General features: G+C 40.7%; 1 protein-coding gene across 1 annotated transcript in view; it reads left to right on the forward strand.

Moving 5' to 3' along the window:
- RCL1 (RNA terminal phosphate cyclase like 1) overlaps nt 1-20,721 on the forward strand; it is a 31,603-nt gene extending 10,882 nt beyond the window's left edge. The window contains exons 4-9 of the mRNA XM_064642418.1: nt 1,339-1,413; nt 2,549-2,673; nt 5,160-5,285; nt 6,836-6,992; nt 12,999-13,102; nt 19,247-20,721. Coding sequence (XP_064498488.1) covers nt 1,339-1,413; nt 2,549-2,673; nt 5,160-5,285; nt 6,836-6,992; nt 12,999-13,102; nt 19,247-19,397 — 738 coding nt within the window. The 3' untranslated portion in view covers nt 19,398-20,721. The remainder of the gene's footprint in view (nt 1-1,338; nt 1,414-2,548; nt 2,674-5,159; nt 5,286-6,835; nt 6,993-12,998; nt 13,103-19,246) is intronic.
- Nucleotides 20,722-22,174: the final 1,453 nt, after the last annotated feature.

Consider the following 22,174-nt stretch of genomic DNA (forward strand, 5'->3'; position numbering starts at 1 on the left):
TTTCATAAGAAAGAGGGAGAAATGTGTAATTTTAATGTGAAACAGATCAGCTTGTTGAAACTTCTGCCACTGGTATTCACATTTGTCTTTATGTGTGCACATGCATATTAGTAAAGGCTTTTGCTCTAAAAGTCAAAAATTGTGTTTAATGAATAATCCTGAAGGGCCAAATTAAGGTAGCCTGGCTGAAAAAACATCAACTACGTAAATATAAAAAAGGAACCATTGACTTAAAGGGTTTTTTTTCTAATGAAGACATTCAAATATTGATAATACCATTAAAAACAACACCAAAATGCTTCTCTGCAAGAAAGGAAGTATGTTGTCCAGCAGGATTTAAAGAGTGAGAACTGCAACATACACTCATAGCTCCTTGGGTAGCTTTAACAAGATGTTCACAAATTTGTAGGTGGAGGTATGTGCTACTGCTTTGTCAGTGGCTTGTGCTCTCTGCAAAGCAGAGACAAGGACACTTAAGAATTGTGGATTCTGGCTGAAGGCATGGGAAAGAGGGTGCTTTTTATCTGCCTCCTCAGCTGCTGTCTACCTATGCCTGTTTCCTCCACCTGCATTGGTCACCTCCACCTCTTTGGTCATGCTGTCCTGGTCCTGTCTCTCCTGAACTGATTGTCTTGGGTAACTCCCTGTGCTGTCGCTCTGATAAATAATTTGTTTTCACTTCTGGCAATGCTACTGAAGTTTCAGAAGAGGGAAGAGGACAGTCACTGTAATCTTAAGTCAGCAATTAGGAAGAGCAGTGTTCAGACCTGAATCTGCTGAGCACCTGGCTCAAAGGGAGTACATTGGTGATGTATCACCCACATCAGATTCTTTGAAATGCTTCAAGAGAACTAATATAGAAGCTTCTGTTTCTCAGAAACAGGTGAAAAGAAGTTCTTGACAGAAGACTGATGTTCTTCCTGCCAAACCAAGGGCCTTCTCTTGCAGCGATGCTTGCAAAAATGCAAAGGTTCTTGCAATAATTTATTTTTTGTAGGAATTTTTAAGTTATGACAGAAGAATACTACTGTGTTCAACGAAACAAGTAAGCTGTTTTAGCTGAACCATAATGGAAGTAAAAATCAGGCCAAGAAGAAGCCAGAATAGCAAATTCCATCTTCCAGTAATTTGTTCTAGCAAATTTTGTTAGTAATGAGATACTGTGGCAGTCTAAGAGTAGCTGAAGCTCTCTATGCTGTATTCCCATGTCTTCCTATAGACTAACTTGTATGGAGAAAACTTGTCTTTGTTAGTCATCTCATAATGCAGAGATTTTTAAATTATGGACTAACATAACTTCCAATAAAGAGTCTGCTTTTTAAATTTGGTGTTGCGTAGGTTGATGTCCTTAAAGCAACAGCTCTGCCTCTACTGAAGAAGTTTGGAATTGATGGTGAAAATCTGGAAATCAAGGTAAGACAGTTTGTTCCTTTCTTTTCTAGCACGTGTTGAAATTATACTTTTGCACTGCTTCAGAGGGCCACATGTTTCTCTTGGTTTCTGTCTCTAACAGATATCTTGTTGTGGATACACACGTCTTAAATTGCCCCTTTGTCTTGACATGTTTTAAATGGCATACCAGCCACACAGTAATTGTAGTAGGAGAGATGCAAAGGCTATGGATATGGGGGTAAGGAGAAAGTAGTGACTTCTCTTAGTCACCAAAGAAGACTAAGAAACCTTTTTACTTTCCTGTTGCTTTTCAGTTAATTTAATATCTTTTTATTTCTACTCGCTCTTCATGCCCCATGCTTGGGGCTAGGGAGTAATAATGGCATCTTTTGCCTTCTTTGCTTTTGGTTTGGAAAATACAGGAAAGAAGCTTTTCTTAAAGACTACACTCTTCACAGGCCCAATAAATCTGGATGTAGAATCTTCATGTCACTGTCCTGGGACTGTCAGCCTCTACTCCCGTGGCCCTGCAGCTGGTTTCCAGCTCGCCATAGCCCTGCCCTTACACCTGAGCCAGGCCCACTCATAGGCTTGTGTCCCAACTCCATCTTTGTGGGTGTTGACATGGGATGGTGGATCAGGATCAGGCTAGACAGGTCTGGTCCCCCTTATACAGAATCACAGAATATTCTGAGTTGAAAGGGACCCACAAGGATCATCAAGTCCAAGTCTTAACTGAAGGACCCCTATGGGGATCAAACCTATGACCTTGGTGTTATTGGCACCGTGCTCTAACCAACTGAACTCAAGCACTTCTAGTCTTTCTTCAGCAGCAAGGTGCAGATTTGCTACTCTTAAGCCAAGGTTGTTTTGGTAAAGATGTTTTTTTGGTTGGTTGGTTTTGCTTTGTTTTCTGTTGAGAAGCCATGCCTTACTGTATTTGAGAGAAGAGGAAAAAAGAAATCAATGTTTGCTTTTAGTTTTGGTGCAAAGTCCATTTCTGCCTTTAGGATGTCTTTTTCTTGCTGTGTTCACATAATGCCCCTACTTATAACATTTTATTCTATGTGAAGTAAAAGCTGTAAGTTTTGGGGTGTGTAGGTACATTCTTTGTACTCTTTACTAACCTGCTTTTTTCCTCCATTATTGTTTCTAGATCAACCGGAGAGGAATGCCTCCCAAAGGAGGTGGAGAGATACTGTTTGCTTGCCCAGTGAGAAAGATCTTGCAACCTGTTCAGTTTACAGACCCTGGCAAAATCAAGCGTATCAGAGGAACTGCGTATCCTTTTTGTTTGACTGTTTTTCTACTTTTAAATAATTTTGCTCAAAAAAAAGAAGTCTCCTAACTTGAAGTCAGAGGAATGCACCATGTTGTTGAACATGTATCCAGGTAACACAGGATACCATTACACAGAGGAGTCACACAACTAGATTTCAGGACAGTGTCTCAAAACTGCTGTGTTCAGTACATTGCTGTTCAAAAAGCACCTGTAGATAAGTGAATAAATTTCAAACTGAACAGCAGTATTTAAAATCTTTTCAATAGCAAGGAAAAGTTAAAATACCTTCCGTCATATAAGCAGCACTAAAAAAAATCTTACCTTGTGTGTAAATCCAGTAGTAACAAATAGTAGTTTTGTTATGCATCGAATAGGTGACAATAGGTTGTTAATTAGACTATTGGAAGTTAGATGGGAGTTTAAATCTTAGTTCAATTTACACCTTACTGTGCACACTAAGCTTTTTGTTGTGTTTTTGAAAGAAGGTCATTGGCTCTTCACCTTTGGTAGTGCTATTGCAGATGGAAGTGGAGGAGATTTTACTTCCACAAAAAGATAGGGGCACAAAGTATTGTTGTGAACTCCTCACTTCTTCAAACAGATCTGCACATCCAGTTAATGTTCTAGATTGTTTGTTTCTTTTTGATTTTATTTTTCTCTTGTGGTTTTTGTGTGGTATCTGTCATGAATCTGCTGTCATTGTAGGAAGAAGGCAGAAATTCCTTAGAGGAAACTGTCTTGAGCAAGGGCCAGCTTGTAGTTTAATTTGTGATTGAGACTCCCAAGCATAATCTGGCTTTGATTACTCAAAAGGAAAGCAGAAATGAGATCGAGTTTCCTGCCAGAGGTGTAGACTTGCAGCCTGTTCCTTCTTTTACTTTGTGGCATACCATCATAGTTATGTGTGAGAAGAGGACATCTTTCCTATTGCTGCAATTGGAAATGGCACTCATCCAATTAGATGAGTGCCATATTGCCAAGCAAGAGCAGTTTTACTGGATGCATATGCTGTAGTTCAAAAAGTAGGTGGCTCATTGTGCTTTTGGTGCTGGTTGCCGTGGTCTTCTGATGAAGAAAGTACTTTCTTTATGCCTCCATTCCTCTCTCTAGTGAGTAGTTCTATATATTTGTGTGTGAAGGAGGAAGCAATGATCATGACTTTACTGGCATTGTTCTAAATTGGTGTTAATGCGCAGCACCATTTTGGGCCACTTTGGTTTGATTGATGTATGTGAACTACAGATTTTTGAACTTCCTCTAAGTTTTCCTGAGCTTTTTTCTCAGGAATATGGGTTTGCCTTTAGTAAGCCCAGTGAGATACAGCCTTATTTTAGTTTAGCCATTAGGTGGTCCTTCAAGACAGTAGAAAACAAAATATCTGGGAGGATAAGTCCTTAAGTCTCTTCAATGTGTGTTTTTGTCCCTTCAGGATTCATCTGAGTAAATCTGCTTCCTCACAGCTGGGGCGATTGTGTTCCAGCAACCTTTTACAGTCATCCAAAATACTGAGTGTACCAACTGTGCAGAGCAATCAGTTTTCTGATTATTATTTAATGATTTTGCCCTTAAAATCTAAAAGTTTTTGGTTTACCTAGTCCACAAGAGATGCTATAGAAATTTGTAGAAAAGGAAGTTCCTCCCTGCTAGCTGGGGGTTCTGAAAGTGTGTTTCTCTGTATGTGTGAATGTATGTGCAGATGGGTGGTTAAATGTGCACGGTGTGAGTCTGCGCTATGCTTGGGATGGAATTTGGAGCACAATGTGCTTTGTACATTTGGAGATCTGTTAGGAGTTTCTCTGAAGCAGCACCCGAGTACAAGGGCAGAAAAGCAGTTCATCTCTTGTGTACTGTGAGAAGGTGGGTTGGGGTGAGCAGGAAGGTGGTAATTTCTTCCTTCCTGGAACCTTCAGAGGCTTAGTGACTAGAGAGTCGGTGAACTTGATAGCCTTAGAGCACTTGCAAAATGGTTGGAGAGAGCAAAGATATTTTTCTTACAGCCTTTTACAATTAATTTTTTTTTTGTTAAAACATTTGTCTTTAATTTCTTATTCATCTTCCCAATTTACCCCTGGTAGAAAAAGAAAGGCAGGATTTCTTGCTGCTAATTCACAGAAACTTCACCCAGGCCCATGTTTTAATAGTATATGAATAGCAGAGGACACGGGGGTTCCTCCATCATAAGAAAACACAGGATGACAGAACAGCAATTTAAATTTGTTGAAGGGCATTTTCAAGATACATGTTTACTCAGTCATAATAGGTTGTTCTTCAGCACATTCTGTGTAATTCACTTCAAGGTGTATTGATGAAAAGACTGTGGAAAGCACGTTCCAGTACAGGAACATGGACCAGTGCTTATGAATAGATGTACAGGACAAAACCATGTTTTCTGAAATAATGCATTGGAACCTCTTGACCACTTTTGTCAATCTCCACTTTCAATTTCTTTTGTGACCACAAATAATTTCTTAGCTCAGAAATGTAGATTCTCTGTCCGAGTGTCACCACAGATGGCAAACAGAATGGTGGAATCTGCAAGGGGCATCCTAAATAAATTCCTCCCAGACATCTATATCTGCACAGATCATATGAAGGGGGTCAGCTCTGGAAAGTGAGTATCCAGTATTCACAGGGAACAGACGTAATTCTGCATTTGTTCATGTGGTAGGGTGTTCTGATCTGTAATTCTATTGAGTTTTAGATCACAGTCTTCTGTTTGCTGACTTGAAATAAATATTCCTCACAAGGAAAAAATATAATTATTCACTAGATGCATGTCTTTTACTCATGGAACAGGGATAGAAGTGTGGTTTTTTTAAACAAGGAATGCAGTGCATCATTACTGCCACCTAAAGGCAACTTGAGCTCTCTTCATTTTTAAATCCTTGGCTTTGAAGTGAGATTAAGATCAGAGGTGCCATGGTACTTTGAGGAAACCAACATTCAAACTTAATTGTACACCTTCTGATGGAAATGGTAGCATTGAGGATGGGACTGAACTGTTTTAAGGGAGTATTCTGCTGAATAGCTGCAAGAATGTCTTTTCACCAGTGAGGACGGGAAAATTAATTTACTGTACTTCTACAAATTTTGTTTGCCATCAGAACACAGAAGTGATGGATGTGATCTAGAAAATTTTACTGGTATCTGTCAGCTCTGTTATCCTCTTGTCACTCTTCACTGAAGTTGAAAGAGTTCTGGATAACTCATTTGTTTGTCTTTTGTCTGTATGCTCAAATGCAGGCATGCATATTTTCTTTCCCTGTTTCTGCTTTTTGAAATATTACCTTAAAACTTGTTAGGTTCAGAAGTTTAGAAACCTAGAAATTGTTGACTCATTTTAAAGTATTTTTCCTATTTTCTAGTCCTTTATCTTATTTAATATCCCAGATTTGTAACTCTTGTGTCTCCAGGCTGTCAACAGTTACCAGAATTGCAGAAACTTGTCTGGGAGCTGTGTGTTTTTGGGGTCCCTTTTTTTTTTATCTGTCTATAAAATTAAAAAGTCAAATTAATTGAGACAGCAGCATTTTGTTTACTGTATGTAGCCCCATGCAGAGGGATAAATAACAGCATGGGAAGAGGAACTGAATCCCTTTCCACCTGGCTGGTACATGTGGGTTTCTGATGCTGCTGTGCTGTCACATAGGTATGATTTCAGTACGACTGTAGTACCCCTGATACTGGGTAATTGGTCTAATCTTGCTAAGTATTGAAGCTTTCAGGGAAAGAAAGGTAATTTTGTTTTTGAATGTCACAGTGAAGAAACAGCAGATATCTTTGAAATGTTCAGCAAACATGAGTTAAATTAATGTGAAAGATAACCTCCTCTTTTTTAAAAAAATGCATTTCTGATGTTTGGATGGCTTTTTCTTTTCTTTTTCTTTTTTCCTTTTGAAAGAGTTTGTCCCAGGAGTAGCCAGCATAGAGATTTTGCGGCAAGTGGTACTTGATTCGACTTTTAAATACTGCTGTTAATTTTTTTTCCCCAGAGTGAATCTAATGTATCAACCAGGAAATTTGCCATCAAGTCCAGATTCCCAGTATTGCCCTAGGAGAGGAGCTGGTTGTGACTTAAAGAGGAGGTTGGCTGGGAGTAGTTCTTGGCCCATTACTTGATTTTTGTCCTTAAATCAAATGCACTTTTTCCCTTTCTTTCAGATCACCAGGTTTTGGCATGTGTCTTACTGCAGAAACCATCAATGGCACTATTCTCAGTGCTGAGCTAGCCTCGAACCCTCAGGGCCAGGGAGCAGCTGTGCTTCCCGAGGAACTGGGCCAGAATTGTGCTAAGCTGTTGCTTGAGGAGATCTACAGGGTAAGTGGCCAGTGTTTTGTGTCTACAGCTGTAGGGGAAGGAGGTGATGAAGTTGGTAAAGGAAGAGGTGTCTTGGAGGCACCCTCAGACAGGCTCAGATCCAAACAAAGAAATGATCTGATGCTGCCAATGTCTTCTTCATCCAGGTAAAGAGTGGTTTTGAATGGTTCCTTTAACAGGGTGGTTTTTAAAGGCCATGTTATTTCCAATGTCCAAGAGATGTTACTATGAATCATAGTAATGGCAGATTTTTCTTTTTTTGCTTTCTGCCTACAACAGAATTCAGTCAGCTTCATGTGGGCTTTTAGAGGTTTTTTAAGAAGTTGGATGGGGAATATAGTCAATGCTTCTAAACTGGTAGTTGGAATGGAGCATTGTGAGTGGGAGAACACACAAGGGAGAAGAAGAGAAAAAAAACTAGCAGGCCTCTGTGTTGACCACTTTGTGATGATGATGACAAAGTCAAATGTGCTGAGATCTGTTGGTTGTATGGCTTGTTGGAAAGCAGCTAGGACAATGTTTGCTTAGGAATCTTAAGTGCATCACAGTTTTTCACAGCATTCTCATTTTTTTAATTACTAAAATGATTTTCATTTGTGGCAAGACTTCTAGTGGAAGAGCAGTTTTCAGTCTTTCAAATGATTTGGCAAACAGCACACTAGTGAGTTTCTGATTTAATAAAGAACCTACCTGCTGCTTTTGTTTCATATCTTCACAAATGTTAAAATAACTAGTTTTTAGTATTGACATAACACATTTGGCCTTTAGGAGGCAGTCATCTACAAATAATATTCACTGTTAAAAAAAAAAAGTAGTTGCTCTGGACTGTAATAAGCTGAGAGGACTTTGCAAAGGGTTAAAAATGCCATTATTGAGATTTTGTATTAGGGCATGTAGTCAATGATAAAAATTCCCCTCAACCTTATAAATCACATTCATACCTGTAGTAGTTTGTTTATCCATGACCATATTATCTTTTCCCTTATGCAAATCCTTCATCTGTTTGAATTACCAACTTGCTCCTTGTTTCAGTCTTCCATTAATATTTTGTCTTTGTTTATTCAGTATATGCACCGTGTTGCTAGAGGACTTTCTCTTTGTAGCCTAGAGTTCTTATGTCATAGAAATACCACCAATAAATATTCTCCCTGTGTTCCTGGGTACTGTCTAGGCCCCTTGTACTTCAACGTGCATGTATGGAGAATAGTCACAAATAGTGACTGAAGCATCTGTCTGTTTCTGCATGTAGTGTCAGGTAGCTATTTTTATTTGAGGGGGGAATTTTAAAATCTTTCAGTTTCCTCCCCCTGCTCCCTGAAAAAGAAAAAAACAAACAAAAACCCCAAAACTGAAAAAAACCCCACTCAACCTAAACTAAAATCTGATATATTTGTTGCTTTGTATAAATGTTTTGGAAAACATCCTCAGGCAGTCAGATGTTTGGAGACATCAAAAATCCAATTTTCAGATACTTTTATCAGCATCAAGAAGTATCTTTTCCTTTAAAAACCATCCAGCACTTGACAGATTGAAACTAGTGAGGAAATTTGTCCAGATATTATGCTTTGTTCAGAGTCAGATGTCAGAGAACTTCTGAAATGAAAGTTTCAAGATAGAAAGGCTTGAACTAGGTAACTTTCTGCTTCAGTGTGCTGCAGCCATTTGAATGTGCTGAGTCAAATTTTGCAAAGGATAGCGAGTATCTCAAGACAAGAAAAAATGTTTGAGGAGGAAACAGGATCAGGCAAGTCTTTGAATGAAAAAGTAATAGGCTGTGAGGATTCAATGTCTTTGAGGATCAAATTCTCTGCAGGTGAGGGTGTTGGCTGTGGCTTGCTATGGTACTGCTGGTGCTCCTGGAAGAGTAACTGACAAAGAGTTGAGCAGTGTACAGACTGCTGTCCTCCACTACAGCAGCTCACTGTGGAAAAGTTCTTGTTAGCATTCTGTTAGCTAAGTGTGCTGCTTATCCACTGGATAAGCTCAGTCCTTATTTATTGAATTCTTCACTCCCTCTGTCATAGGCAATATGGTGGGTTTTGTTATGTAGTTTTCAGAATACGCACTTGAATTTGTATATGATACACATGTTCATATAGCGCTAGCCTGATATTTGGGAAGATGTAGTTTCCTTCTCATTTTCTCTCTCATGTACTTTTTGGGTTGGTTGGTTGGTTTGGTTTTTGTTTTGGGGTGGGCTTTTTTTTTGGTATTTGGTTTTTGAAGGTTTGGTTTGTTTTTTGGAGGTTTTTTTGGTTAGGTCAGTTGAATCTAGTGTTGACCCCAGAGAGGATATAAAAATTTCTTGCAATGTGTGCAGTATTTGTTTAGTTTGAATATATCTTCTTTGTTTCCCTATGTTTCTTTACCTAGGTAGTTTAATGAAACTAAAAATTTGGGAAAGCAGGAACAGATTGCTCTGAACAGGCAATCTTTTAAGTCCCACTCTCTTTACATGACCTACTCACTGAATACAGGGCTCAAGGGAGAATTTCTTTTCCTGTGTTTAGATCTCCTTGTTATGGGATTGTTTCTCCATCTGTGTTTTTGCCTGTAGGTACTGTGCTGCAGGAGCTAGGGAGGGTTGACCAGAGAAGGGCATCCTAAGAGCACTGTAAAAGGGCTTTGACTTCTCTGTAAAAGGGCTTTGGCTATTCAGGTCACCCACAAATCTACTGGAGTTCATTACTGTTTAAAGGAGCACAGGGACATTTCATAAAGTGCTTGCTTTACCTAGGAAATCTAAGAATTTGAGCCTTGAAACATTAAGTGCTAAATGGTCCTTTTACTAAGACTTAAAAAAGAAATGAAAGAGTTTATATGATTCTTGGAATTGTGGAGCTTTTTTAATGCACATTTGTTCATGAAAGATGTCAGAGCTAATTGACTATTAATAAACAGAACAGTTCTAATTGCAGTGACTCTGTGAGAGAGGGCATGGAGTGACTGACTAGCCTTGTCATTACAAATCCATATGCAATTCTCTCTGAACCTTAATTGTAGAAGGCCAATGAGGATTTTAACTCTTGTCTTTGAAAAGCATTGTTTATGGGAGCTTTATGTAGCAAGCAATTGGAAATTGCAAATGGAACGGCCTGGAAGAACTGGAAAAGGATTTAATTCTTATATTCCTTGCAATCATGAAAAATAGGAGAGGCTGCAATACTTGTTTCAGGCTGAACTCTTTAATGAAGAAAGGACGAGTTGTTAGGGGACCTTGGAGAGGCAGGAGGGCTAAGGATGTTGGTTTTATTGAACTAGAGCTAAAATGAGTGAAGGATTTCACTGAAGGCTTAATTTTCCAGATGACCTTACTTCAGTTTGGCAAGAGTCTACTCCATTTTTCCAGAGAGAAAAAAAAACAAAAACCAAGACACAAACCTGCTGCAATAATTTTTACCCTTTATGTAAGAAATTCTTGAGGCATGCAAATATGTACCACACAGGTAAGGGAGGAAATTGTGTGTATGCCAAAATATAACCGACACTAAATCGAAGGTCAGAAGAATAATCCTTTTTGAAACACTGTTGTCCAATAATCAGAGCTGTGATATATATATGTACATATCAGTTGTGGATTTATATAACAACATTTCAAAATGGATGGGATTTTAATGATTTGTGTCTAATTGTCACATCTAGCCAGATTTGGCTCTGTTGTCAATAGAAACAATAATGGAGAAACTGCCATAGACTGAATTAATAGAGCCTAGAAGCTGCATCCTAGGTTGGTAACGAGTGCCAGATGTTTTGGAACAAATGTACTTTGGCTCCGACTTTGCCCATCCCATTTCTCTTGGGAGGATTGTTTTTGATTTTGGATGCTTGAGTAAGTGGCAGCTGGATCAAGGAAAAAAAAAAACTTGGCCTTCTTGGGAGTGTGAAGTCCTTCATTTGGCAGAAGTTACTGTTCTGTCATTAGATTACAAGCAATTGCTTAATTTCGGTGTCTGGCAACTGATTATGTGGGAATGGTGTTGCAAATGAGTGGTTTAGGTCACTTAAATCACCAGGAAAGGTGATTTATAAAGCAGGCTTTATATCAATTTGTTGAAGTGCAACAAAGTTTGATGGCAAGGTTCACTCTGTTGTGTACTACAAAGATGAAGTGCACAAAGGAAAATTGGATTAGAATCAATCTACAATGATTTACGTGGAGAGCAGGAATGTAAAAGGTAAGGATGGAAAAGGATAAGAGAGATCCTCCCTTTGGGTCATGATAGTAGACCCCTTGCCAAACTACCCTCAGATTTGATCAATGGTTTATGTCTAAAGGATACAGTGGCATTTATTCATTGACTACTGGGATGTTGACAGAATCAAATGCCTCTATAAAGTGCCTGTACAGCAGTGCACACAGTATGGGGAACAAACAGGAGGAACTAGAGAGCTGCATGCCCTCACAGGGCTTTGATCTCATTGCAGTTACAGAGACATGGTGGGATAGCTTCCACCATGGAATGTTGTCACGAAGGGCTATACACTGCTTAGGCGAGACAGACCAGGAAGGCCCTCTGTGTAAGCTCTGTCTTGGGGTGGGTGATGAGCAAGTAATGAGCTTATGAGTTAGGATAAAAGTTGACATTTTTGTGAGCGTTTGCTACAGGCTCCCTGATCAGAGGGAGAAAACGGATGAGGCCTTCTACAGGCAGCTTGAAGTCCCCCATAAGAACATGGGGGTAAGTCCCCATAAGTGCCTGTGACTTGAGACTGCTTCAAGCCTCAGTGAAATACATCAGGTGCCTTTGCACCTCTCAGTGAGTGAAGGGTTCAGTCTTGAGGAGTAAGAGTATCAGCCCAGGTCTCGTCAGCAGCTTTTGGTGATTGTCTTCCAAGTATCACAAACTTGAGGATTGGCAAGCTTCGAGAGGCATACCATTGAGAGGGAGGTGCTGGTGCAGACTGCTGTGGCCCAGGAGAGCTCAAAGAGCCTCACTTAGGACTGCTGCTTATAGGGTTGTGAGATGCTTGGCTTTCGTCTTCTGTCACTCTCCATCCTTGCCAACATCTGGGTTGATTGTTACTGAAATTTTCCTCAAAAGGTGCAGTAACAATAATATCATTCCACCTGGGCTGTAATTTACACAAAAATAATATTCCAAGGCTGTCCATTAGATGACAGCAGTTCAGTAGGCAACAGAAGATCCTAGGAACAGACAGGTTTTCTGATAAACTCAAGAGGAGCTTAACTGCCTAGGAGCCATTAATCAAGGTCAAGGTCTAATGAGAAATCCTGGGGACATTGTAGAGTGGCCCAAAGGTGCAGGGGGGATGTACCACCACGAATGGGCATAACAGCACATTCCTTTTGCACAAAAAAACTGGTGATGACTGACTCATTGCAGCAACAGAGCTTATGTAAGCAGCTAGGATGTGATGGATGCACTGTGTTTTGATATACTGTTTAGGACACGATTGTCTCCATGCTGATGGAAGCTTTTGCATAGATTTGGTCACAAAAGTAGATGTTTTATAACGTTTACAGATTTAGAAAAACAAAAAACAAGCTCAGAAAATTTAGTTTTCGTCCGAGTGATAAGGAGCATTTTGAATTATTAACCGAGCTACAAGTACAGAAAGTTCAGTGTCAGGAATACTCCCTATGAAACTCTCATCTGCTTCTTGTTTCAGATTGGCAAATACATAAAGTACTGCAATTCATGGTATCTTCAGAGGCATATGAACTATAATTAATACCTCTTTTAAATTTACTGCAAGGAAATTCTTCAGTGTTTACCTTCTGTGATGTTAAAAGAGATTAGGAGGGATGGGAGGAATGTTTAATGTGACCTTGTTCTGGGTTTGTTTTAATTCTGTTCCTTTCCCAGCCTGCCATGTGAAATTAGTTTGTCATTGTTACAAAATCTAGATTTCTGTCTTCTTGGCCCTTGAAAATTGGAACTGATATTTCAGCCTTTTAAGTGTATCTTTTTCCTTTATTACTATCCTCCCATCCCAGTTTCTGGTTTGTACAGAAATTAATTGTTAAAACATTTTGGTTTGCAGGGAGGCTGTGTAGATTCAACAAATCAGAGCCTTGCTCTGCTTCTTATGACCCTTGGACAACGGGATGTTTCCAAAGTCCTGTTAGGACCTCTCTCTCCATACACGTAAGTTGTTTTGTTCAGTTTAATTAAGCAGTCTTTTTTTAATTCACTAGTTTTATTGCACAGCTATTTTTATATATAAAAGACTTTGCCTGTGGTTATGAATAGAACAACTTGTACCTGACTTCAAATGAGACAAGTGGCATAAGTTACCTAGAGTTTATTTCTACATGTTAGATGATTATTCCCTTACTGTTCCATATTATTCCTGTTTCTGAGAATTGCAGAGACAGAGTTTATTGATGGTTCTTGACCTGGATTATATGTGTACATCAGTTTGCTTTTGTTGCCTAGTGTACACTAGTGTGTTTTCCTAGTGATCTCTCTGTAGCTGTGTCATTAAATGTCGTATTTCAAATAGCTAACCAAATTCTAAAGCTGTGATTGTCCGTAAGAAATAGCTAAAGACTTTAATGCATGGAGCTATGTGCTACTTCTAAGTTTTACCCCTCTTGGGCAGCAGACTTCTATCTAGTCATTCAGTCTCAGTTTTTATTAAAGCTTTGTCTGCTGCTGGTAGTTGTTCAGAGGAGAGAAAAAGACTAAATTTCTTACACAGCTAGTTGTAAACACAGGTTACAGAATCACAGAATCATCAAGGTTGGAAAAGACCTCCAAGATCAAGTCCAACCTTTGAGTGAACACCACCTTACCTGCTAGACCATGGTGCCACATCCAGTCATTTCTTGAACATTTTCAGGGATGGTGACTCCACCACCTCCCTGGGCAGTCTGTTCCAGTGCTTAATGACCCTTTCAGTGAAGAAATTCTTTCAGATATCCAACCTGAGGCCATTTCCTCTCATCCTGTCACTAGTTGCCTGGGAGAAGAGACTGGGCCCCACCTGACTATAACCTCCTTTCAAGTAGTTGTAAAGAGCAATAAGGTCTCACCTGAGCCTCCTTTTCTCCAGGCTAAACAACATCAGCTCCTTCAGCCATTCTTCATATAATTTACTCTCTAAATGCTTCACCAGCTTTGTTGCCCTTCTCTGGAAATGCTCCAGCACCTGCATGTCTTTCTTGTAGTGAGAGGCCCAGAACTGAACACAGGATTTGAGGTGCAGCCTCACCAGTGCCGAGGACAGGGGGATGATCACTGCCCTAGTCCTGCTGGCCACACTATTGCTGACACAAGCCAGGATGACATTGGCCTCCTTGGCCACCTAGGCACACTGCTGGATCATATACAGCTGCTATCAACCAGCACCCCCAGGTCCTTTTCCACTAGGCAGCTTTCCTGTATCCCCGGCCTGTAGCGCTGCCTGGGGTTGTTGTGACCCAAGGGCAGGACCAGGCACTTGGCCTTGTTGAACCTCGTACCACTGGCCTTGGCCCATTGATCCAGCCCATTCAGAACCCTCTGCAGAGCCTTCCAGTGCTCCCACTCAACTTGGTGTTGTCTGCACACTGACCAAGGGTGTACTCAATCCCCTCATCCAGGTCATTGATGAAGATATTAAATAGAAGTGCCCCCAGTACTGAGCCCTGGGGAACACCACTGGTGACCGCCCACCAGCTGGATGTGGCACCATTCACCACTACTCTCTGGGCCTGGACATCCAGACAGTTTTTTACCCAGTGAAGAGTGCACCTGTCCAGGCCATGGGCTGTTACTGTAGTTCCCCTAATCTTCCTTCTGACTCTTCTCATAGATGGGCATCACGCTGGCTGACCTCCAGTCCTCCGGGACCTACCCGGTTAGCCAGGACTGATGATAAGTGATAGAGAGTCTCATCCCATTTGACTCCGTAGACGTATGAGTGTCCAGGTGGAAGAGTAGGTCACTAAAGGCTTCCTACTGGATTACAGGGAGGCTATTCTGCTCCTAGTCTGCTCTCCTCTGGTTGCTCTGAGGATAACTGATCTTCCCATTAAAGACTGAGGCAAAGAAGGCATTAAGTACTTCAGCGTTTTCCTCATTAGAGATCACAATGTTCCACTCTGCATCCAATAAAGGATGGAGAATTTCTTTGGCCCTCCTTTTCTCATTAATGTATTTATAAGAACACATTTTAGTATCTTTCACAGAAGTGGCCAGATTGAGTTCTAGCAGAAACTGTTTAGGGAAAGAGCATCCAGTATCAAAAATTTAATTTGCTTTATCAGACTTGCAAGTGATTGACTAGATCACAATTATTCCTAGAGACTGAGCAGTTTTTCTTAGTCAAATGAAGGGTGGTTTGTTTATCTGAAAATGGCATCAAATAATAAGACTATGAACTGTCCTTTTTCGGTTATCATGGTACCGGTGCTGTATACGTGAAAGGTACAGTACTGTGATAACTGAAGAATGGTGGTGCCATCACATGAGAGCTAGAAATTGCCTAACTGCTCTTCTCAACCTCTGATACCTTGGAAGCAACATTCATTAGATTTTGAGGGGAAGACAGGGAAGTGTCCCATTGCACAGAGGTGAAGTAATCTCCTGTAAAGTAAGTATTCATGTAAAAGGCTTACAAAGAGTAGGTATTAGTGTTTTAAGTGCACAGTTAGGCATGTGAAACAATTCAATCACTTGTCATTGTCCAGTCTTTTTTATTTTTTGAAACTTTTTTTTTGTTGTGCTATGAAAATCAAGCAAACCCAGTAGTTTATTTTGTAAGTGGGCTGATTTCAAATTGGTGGGCCGTCACTTCTTCCAAGCTAGGTATGTGTGGCAGGGATAAATGTCAGGAACACTCATGCTGGAGCAGCAAGTCATAAAATCTGTGATTCTGTGAGAATGTGACTCATCAGTCCTTTGAGGATCTACGCAGAGAGAACACAGCTTTCTATGCAGCACCCCCATGCCATCACTAAGGCTGCTTATAAAGGGCTGGTAAATTTGGCTCCCGAGCAACTCATCAGATGCACAAGCTTATGAAGTACATTGTAGTACTGTCACGTTGCCTTATGTTGTCTCTTCTTTCCTCTCTTGGTGCTATGACGTCTCTGCATTTAACTCTCCCACAGTGCAGAATCTGAAGCTATTTAAAAGCTGTGTTATGCTAGATTGGCTTCCCTATCTACCATACTGTAGCATGTAGCTCTCAGCTACAGTTGAGAGCACCCCGTGGGTACATGGTGCTTTGGAATATGGCATCAGAATGAGGAAATTTCTCCCAGATTTGTGTGTTTTCATAGAAGCATCCTTTGCCCCAGCTAATGGTGGGGAGTGGAAGGGCAGGCAACACCTTCAATAGGCTGTCCTGAGTGGCACTGGGGATACCTGTCCCAGAAAGACCACTTGGCCAGTGGCCATCTGCTTTATCCTTTTCTTATCATTCAGATTTCACAGAAGTGCCTCTGTCAAGCTGAGCTTAAAATCAAATGCAGTGTGCTGGCTCTGCCACTGACTCTGTCTGGCAGGACAGACCTGTCTGCATGCAGGTGGATTGGCATTAGGCAGGTGTTTGTGAAGGACAGCAACAGGAAAGCCTGAGGAGTGCCCCTGAGTGCCCCAACCCTTGGCTTTGCAAAGGCTTACGGGCTTCAAGGGGAGGGGTCAGGGTGCCTTTGCCCAGCCAGGCTGACTGGCTTTCAGTTGTCCCCCTGCCTGGCAATGCCCTCCTCCAGCTCCTTGGGCTGTCTTCTCCCAGGAAGATATCTGTCAGTACTCCGGGGAGCAGTGCTGGGGCTGCTGGTGCTGCCAGGCAGAGCACTGTGCAAGTCCTGGGGCAGTTGAACCAGGGAGGCATTGCTGGTGCACAGGTCTTTCGCACTGGTCTGTGAGTTGGTTGCTTTGCCCTGACACATGAAGTGGTTGTGTATCTTTTGGTGTTCCTTAGCAGGCTTTGGGGAAAAGACAGCACTTAGATAAACAGACTTTTTACTCTTTTTTTCTTACTTTGGTTTGGTTTGGTTTGGTTGTTGTTATTGGCCATAAGGAAAACCTCCAGTGTGGCTCATGTAGCTGTCCCTGGGCCTAAGGTGCAGTGTTCAGCTCTGCCTTGTTCTTGCCTGAACACACAGTCTAAATTTTCAGCAAAATAAACCTTCTGTGTATCTTCCACCCCCTCTCTCAGTCTTCTAGTCTGTGCCTGTGTGTTTGGTGCAGCCTGCACTATTATTTGAGGTGCCCACACGTGATCCAGATCAACATCAAAGCTTTTACAAACCTGCTTTCTGCTGCGCTTCTGTCATGTACCTCTACCTTCCCCCCTCTTTCTCTCCTATTTCTAGGGCTCTTACCACTTGTGCTTCTACTGCTACAAGACAAAGCTGGCTTTGTGCTGCTTCCAAATTCTTCTCTGGTGTCCCCAGGTAGCCTCCCCTTCAATTCCACTCCACTGAGCCTTTCCCATGTACATGGGGGCTGATATGTGTTTTCTCACTCTGCCTTCATTGAAAAGGGAGAAGAAACAGAGATACATGATAGCCCACTTATGTGCAAAGAGAAGTATGGACTCAGCTGATCCCACCAACATGTTGCAAAGTTTGTTCATCAGCTTTTAGGGTTTTTCTCTGAGCCTCTGGCTCCACACTGCATTTCATTTGTACAGTTTATTCTGTGCTCTCCTTGCAGTTCAGCATGTCACTTCTGCTGTTTTACACTTGGCTGCTTTCTTGTCATACTGCCAGAGGACCCAGCTAAGGACAACACTGGTACAGAGCTTGTTGCCTGTCAGCTCTACTGAAGCATTTGTGCCAGCATATACCCATTTGCTTATTATAGCTGCAACCAGAAACCTAGCGGTTGAGGAGGCATGGAAAAAAAGGTGTTTCTCGTTTCTTTCTTTCAACTGTTCAATCTGTTTGAGAGATGAGAGAGCTGGTATCTGTGCTGAGGCAAGTTACCAGCCTGGGAAGGTGCAGTAGAAATGTGTACATAGCTTTGGGAGCCATGTGCCCACATTCACCCTGTGGAGGCATTCAGGAGACTGCCCCAGAGATAACTCTTAAGTCAGATCATCCCAAGCACAGACCAGTATAGGTAAAGCAGCCTCTTATTGTCTGGCTCCTGCCATTTCCCTCCTCTCCCCATGTGTCTGAGCACAGGAACATCAGCATGCCCAGCTGAAGTGGATAAGGCAATTTTTGCTCCTGTGACTTTCACTGTGCTTATTCACAGTTTCTCTGAACAGGAGCTGCCAGGAGGCTTTCAGAGGCCTCATGATGTCACTGTGGGCACTGTCCTATCCTCATGATCTCCTTTCTCTTGATTTGTTGTAATGATGTATGTGTGATTAGTTTGCAATTATGCTTTCAGAATGCAGAGCAGAGGCTTTTTTCAGACTGCCAGACAAGCAGATGTGTGAACTGGATCCCATTTCTTTAAAGGTTAAACTTAAACTAGAAAAGCACATACCAATTGCTGGAGGAGATTAAACCTTAGTTCAAGACTGCAGACCTATTTGTGGCCATGACTGAGACAGAGACCAAAACTTTGTTAGGAACAATTACAAATTTTGTATTTGTAGTCTTTTGGTGTAATTGTTTATTCCTTGTTTTGGAGAAGCCAGTAGAAGTGTTTTCTTGCCATTTTTGTTCTTTTTTCTAATAGTTTTTCCTGTCACTTGTTCTGCAGTCAGTGGTGTTTAGGAGCACTGTGTCTGTTTAATTTCTTCATGCCTTTCTTTCTAAAATGATGAAAGGAAAATTAGTTCTGTTTTTTTGTTGGGTTTTTGTTGTGGGTTTTTTTTTTTAATGATGCTAAATGTGATTTTAATGGAACATTTAACTAAGAAGAAGTGGACAAGTTAGTAGTACAAATCAAACACATGCTTTAGGATCTGTCTTCTTAAAGTATGCTCCCAACCTTCTGGCTGTCCCTGTTTTGCTTTTATTTCTGCTTTAAACATTGGGAGGGGGAATGGAGTACCACTGGTTGGTATGGGATTCATATAGCCCTGATGGAGAGTCAGCATCATGAGTAAATGACCTTGCCTGGCTACATTTCTCTCTTTTTTTCTTCCCTCACTGTTTTGTCTTGCTGTGTTACCAGGCATTCCTCTCTCTGCTTATAACAAAGAGTGCAGTGGTTTCAGTAGGGGTCACTAGCCACTTCCACAGCACAAGTGAGAAGTGTCTGGAGCCTGTAGGCTTCTTTCTCTTTACTGAGCAAAGCTTTTGTGTTTCATTCACCATGTTCATTGCTGGGATCAGTACATACTGCTAATGGGCTTTCTGTTTAATTTCTTAAACTGTGTTGCTTTCTCTCTCTCAGAATTGAGTTTCTGCGACACCTGAGAAGCTTCTTCCAGATCATGTTTAAAATTGAAACAAAGACCCCTGAGGAAGAGCACGTGGGCGGCGAGAAAGTCTTAATGACCTGTGTCGGCACTGGATTTTCCAACCTTAGTAAAACTATAAGATAAAAAACATCTGCAGACTTCATAAAAGACAGAAAATGGTGCAAAGATCTAAAAAACCCTACCTGTCTCTGTACTTATTCTGGCATAGGAAAACTTGTGATGATTCCAGTGCAGAGGTACCCAAGCTTGCTGCATGTAAACAATAAAGCTGACTTTAGGCTATTTAGACCTGTGCTATTTATAAATGCAATGCCAGGATTCTGTCCTGCATGGAGTGGCTGTCTGGAGTGTCAGCTAGCTTAGGACTCTTTGCACTGTAATCCACTGAATGGGACACAAGTGCCTCATGTCACTGTGCCCTCAAACCGTAATGAGGTGGGTGCTCTGGTTTTGTGAACCTACTGATTTCACTCTTAGCTTTTTCTGAAAGCTTTAGGTAGAAAGGGAAAACAAAACAGGCTTTGTGGTGCAAAACAAATGATCACAACAGAAATATTAAATTCTTGAGGTAATTGCAGAAATAATATTGGCATGGAAATAAAAGTAAACATGTGACAATAATTCTTTGTTCATACATTGCACATGCATAGAATTTGTCAGGTGCTTCACTCCTGCTTATGTTGACTAAGTTGCAGTTTCACAGGAAGAATAAAATACCTGTCTTTTATTTTTCCTTAATGTTAGAATACTGCAGAAGAGATCACAGCCTATACTGACTTGTTTTAGCCTCCTTTGCAAAGATGGGCGTGGGAGGACGAACCACCATGACAGATTTAGGCTTATCACATATATTCTTTTTAGGTTTGTTTGCCATACACCACAGCTCACAGTTAGCTGTGAGAGGTAGTAAAAATAGCTGTAGGTTTTGAGGGACAAAAATACATTCAGTTACACCATCATGTTTTGTGCATCTGCCCCCTTTTGAAAGTGGGGATAATTGTGTATGGGTATTACTTGGATTGACAGATGCAAAAACGTTTTCACTGGCATATAAATATTTACCCAAGAAAGGCTTTTGGTAGATTCCAGGCAAACAGGCTGAAGTTAATTCTGAATGGACACAAGGAGAGAAATTTGTATTTGACTGCAGGCTACACTTAGTGTGTCTGGAGTAAAATAATACTGTGTCAAAAGCTGGTATAGAGTAAGTACTAGTGACTGTGTTATAATGGTCTTACAAACTTTGATGCCATTGTAAAGTGGGCATTACCTCTGTAATATGAAAAATGTATATTGGACCCAAAAGAATTTTAATCAAATGCCTAACTTTTTTTCAGTGTTTTGCTAACTATTGCAGGCTGTGGGAGTAATCTTTGTACTGTACTTTGTTCTTGTTGCAATCTGTCAAACATGTTTTGGAAAAATAAAGTATTTTTTTCCTAAATAAGGTTTTATTTCCCTTTAAAGCAAAACAAACAGCAACAAAGACTGAAAGCTTTTTCCCAGTCCTGTAAGATGGCACTTCATAAGATAAATGGCTATTTTGAACTGATACATGAAAAAAGCAGCTTTGGGAGTTACCAGAGTGGAAAGAAGGGAAAGGGTGAAGCCTTTCTTACAATTCAGTAGCTTTCCAAAATTTGATTTGCAGCTAAGGAAATCCTAAATAAGACAGTAGAATGTGAAATAAAATAACTTGACTATATTTTTTAAATTTCAGGTTACCTTAGAAAAAATATGTAGGCAAGAAAGAATTTACCTTGCTCCCTTCTGTCACCTGTGCAGTGAAAAAGGTAGAAACTTTAAGAATTAAAGTTACCCTGAATACAGGGAGCCACTGATCCAAAAGATAAAATGTACAAGCTAAGAATAATAGCCACTAGAATAAAAATATAAAGCTTACACTGATTAAAGCTAAACGTTTATGGCACAGCTCAGATTTCCGAAATTGCCATAAGTAAAAAATTCAAAAATCAAAAACTTAACTTTGAAGCTGCAAGAGTTTCTCTAAATGTTCCACTTGCACCAAACACAGAAAAGGCAATGTATTGCCCAGGTAGCAGATTCTTCAGCAATAATTATGTCATAAATTTATCTGTACTTAACCTCGTTGTTAAAGTCGGACTGCAACCCTTTGCCCTGCTGCAAATTGCATAGGTCTACAGCACAATGTGTGCTGTGACCCAGAATTTGCTTATTGCTTTACAGAGAAAAAGACAGGTATGTGAAACTAAGTTACTTTTCCAGAACAGCCACTCTGGAGAAACAGGAACAATTCCAGGGGAGGTTTTAGGTAAGAGCTTTCTTAAAATTTTTTAGCTGCCATAATCTGGGAGAAGTATTGAGCGGAAATCCTGCAGATAAAAGCTGTTTGTTTATCAGGAGAACAGCAATTAACATCTGTTTTGGTGCACACAAGCAGCAAGATAGTTCAGTTTTAGAGGTGGACAGAGGAAATTAATTTTTGTTGAAAACAATTCACAGTCTTGGTAGCCACAGACTTGGTAAGGATGGTAAGGATGATTGTTACTAGGAGACACATCTTTCATCTCAGTCCATCCATAGCAGAGTAATATTCGGATGACTTGAATTTGAAGTGATTAGCTGTACATTAATAATCCTGTACTCTTTGAACTATCCATCAGCGATTTAAACCCTTTGTGTGAACAGCTCTGATCACAGAATCATAGAATGGTTTGGGTTGGAAGGGACCTTAAAGATTATCTAGTTCCACCCTCTCTGACCAGGTTGCTCAAAGCCCCATCCAGTCTGGTCTTGAACACTTCCAGGGGTGGGGCATTCACAACTACTCCAGTCAACCTGTTAGAGCACCTCACCAGCTTCACAGTAAATAATTTCTTCCTAATACCTGATCTAAACATACACAAGCTTAAAGCCAT

Source organism: Pseudopipra pipra, chromosome Z (genome assembly GCF_036250125.1).
Source record: "Pseudopipra pipra isolate bDixPip1 chromosome Z, bDixPip1.hap1, whole genome shotgun sequence".
In the NCBI taxonomy this organism is placed as follows: domain Eukaryota; kingdom Metazoa; phylum Chordata; class Aves; order Passeriformes; family Pipridae; genus Pseudopipra; species Pseudopipra pipra.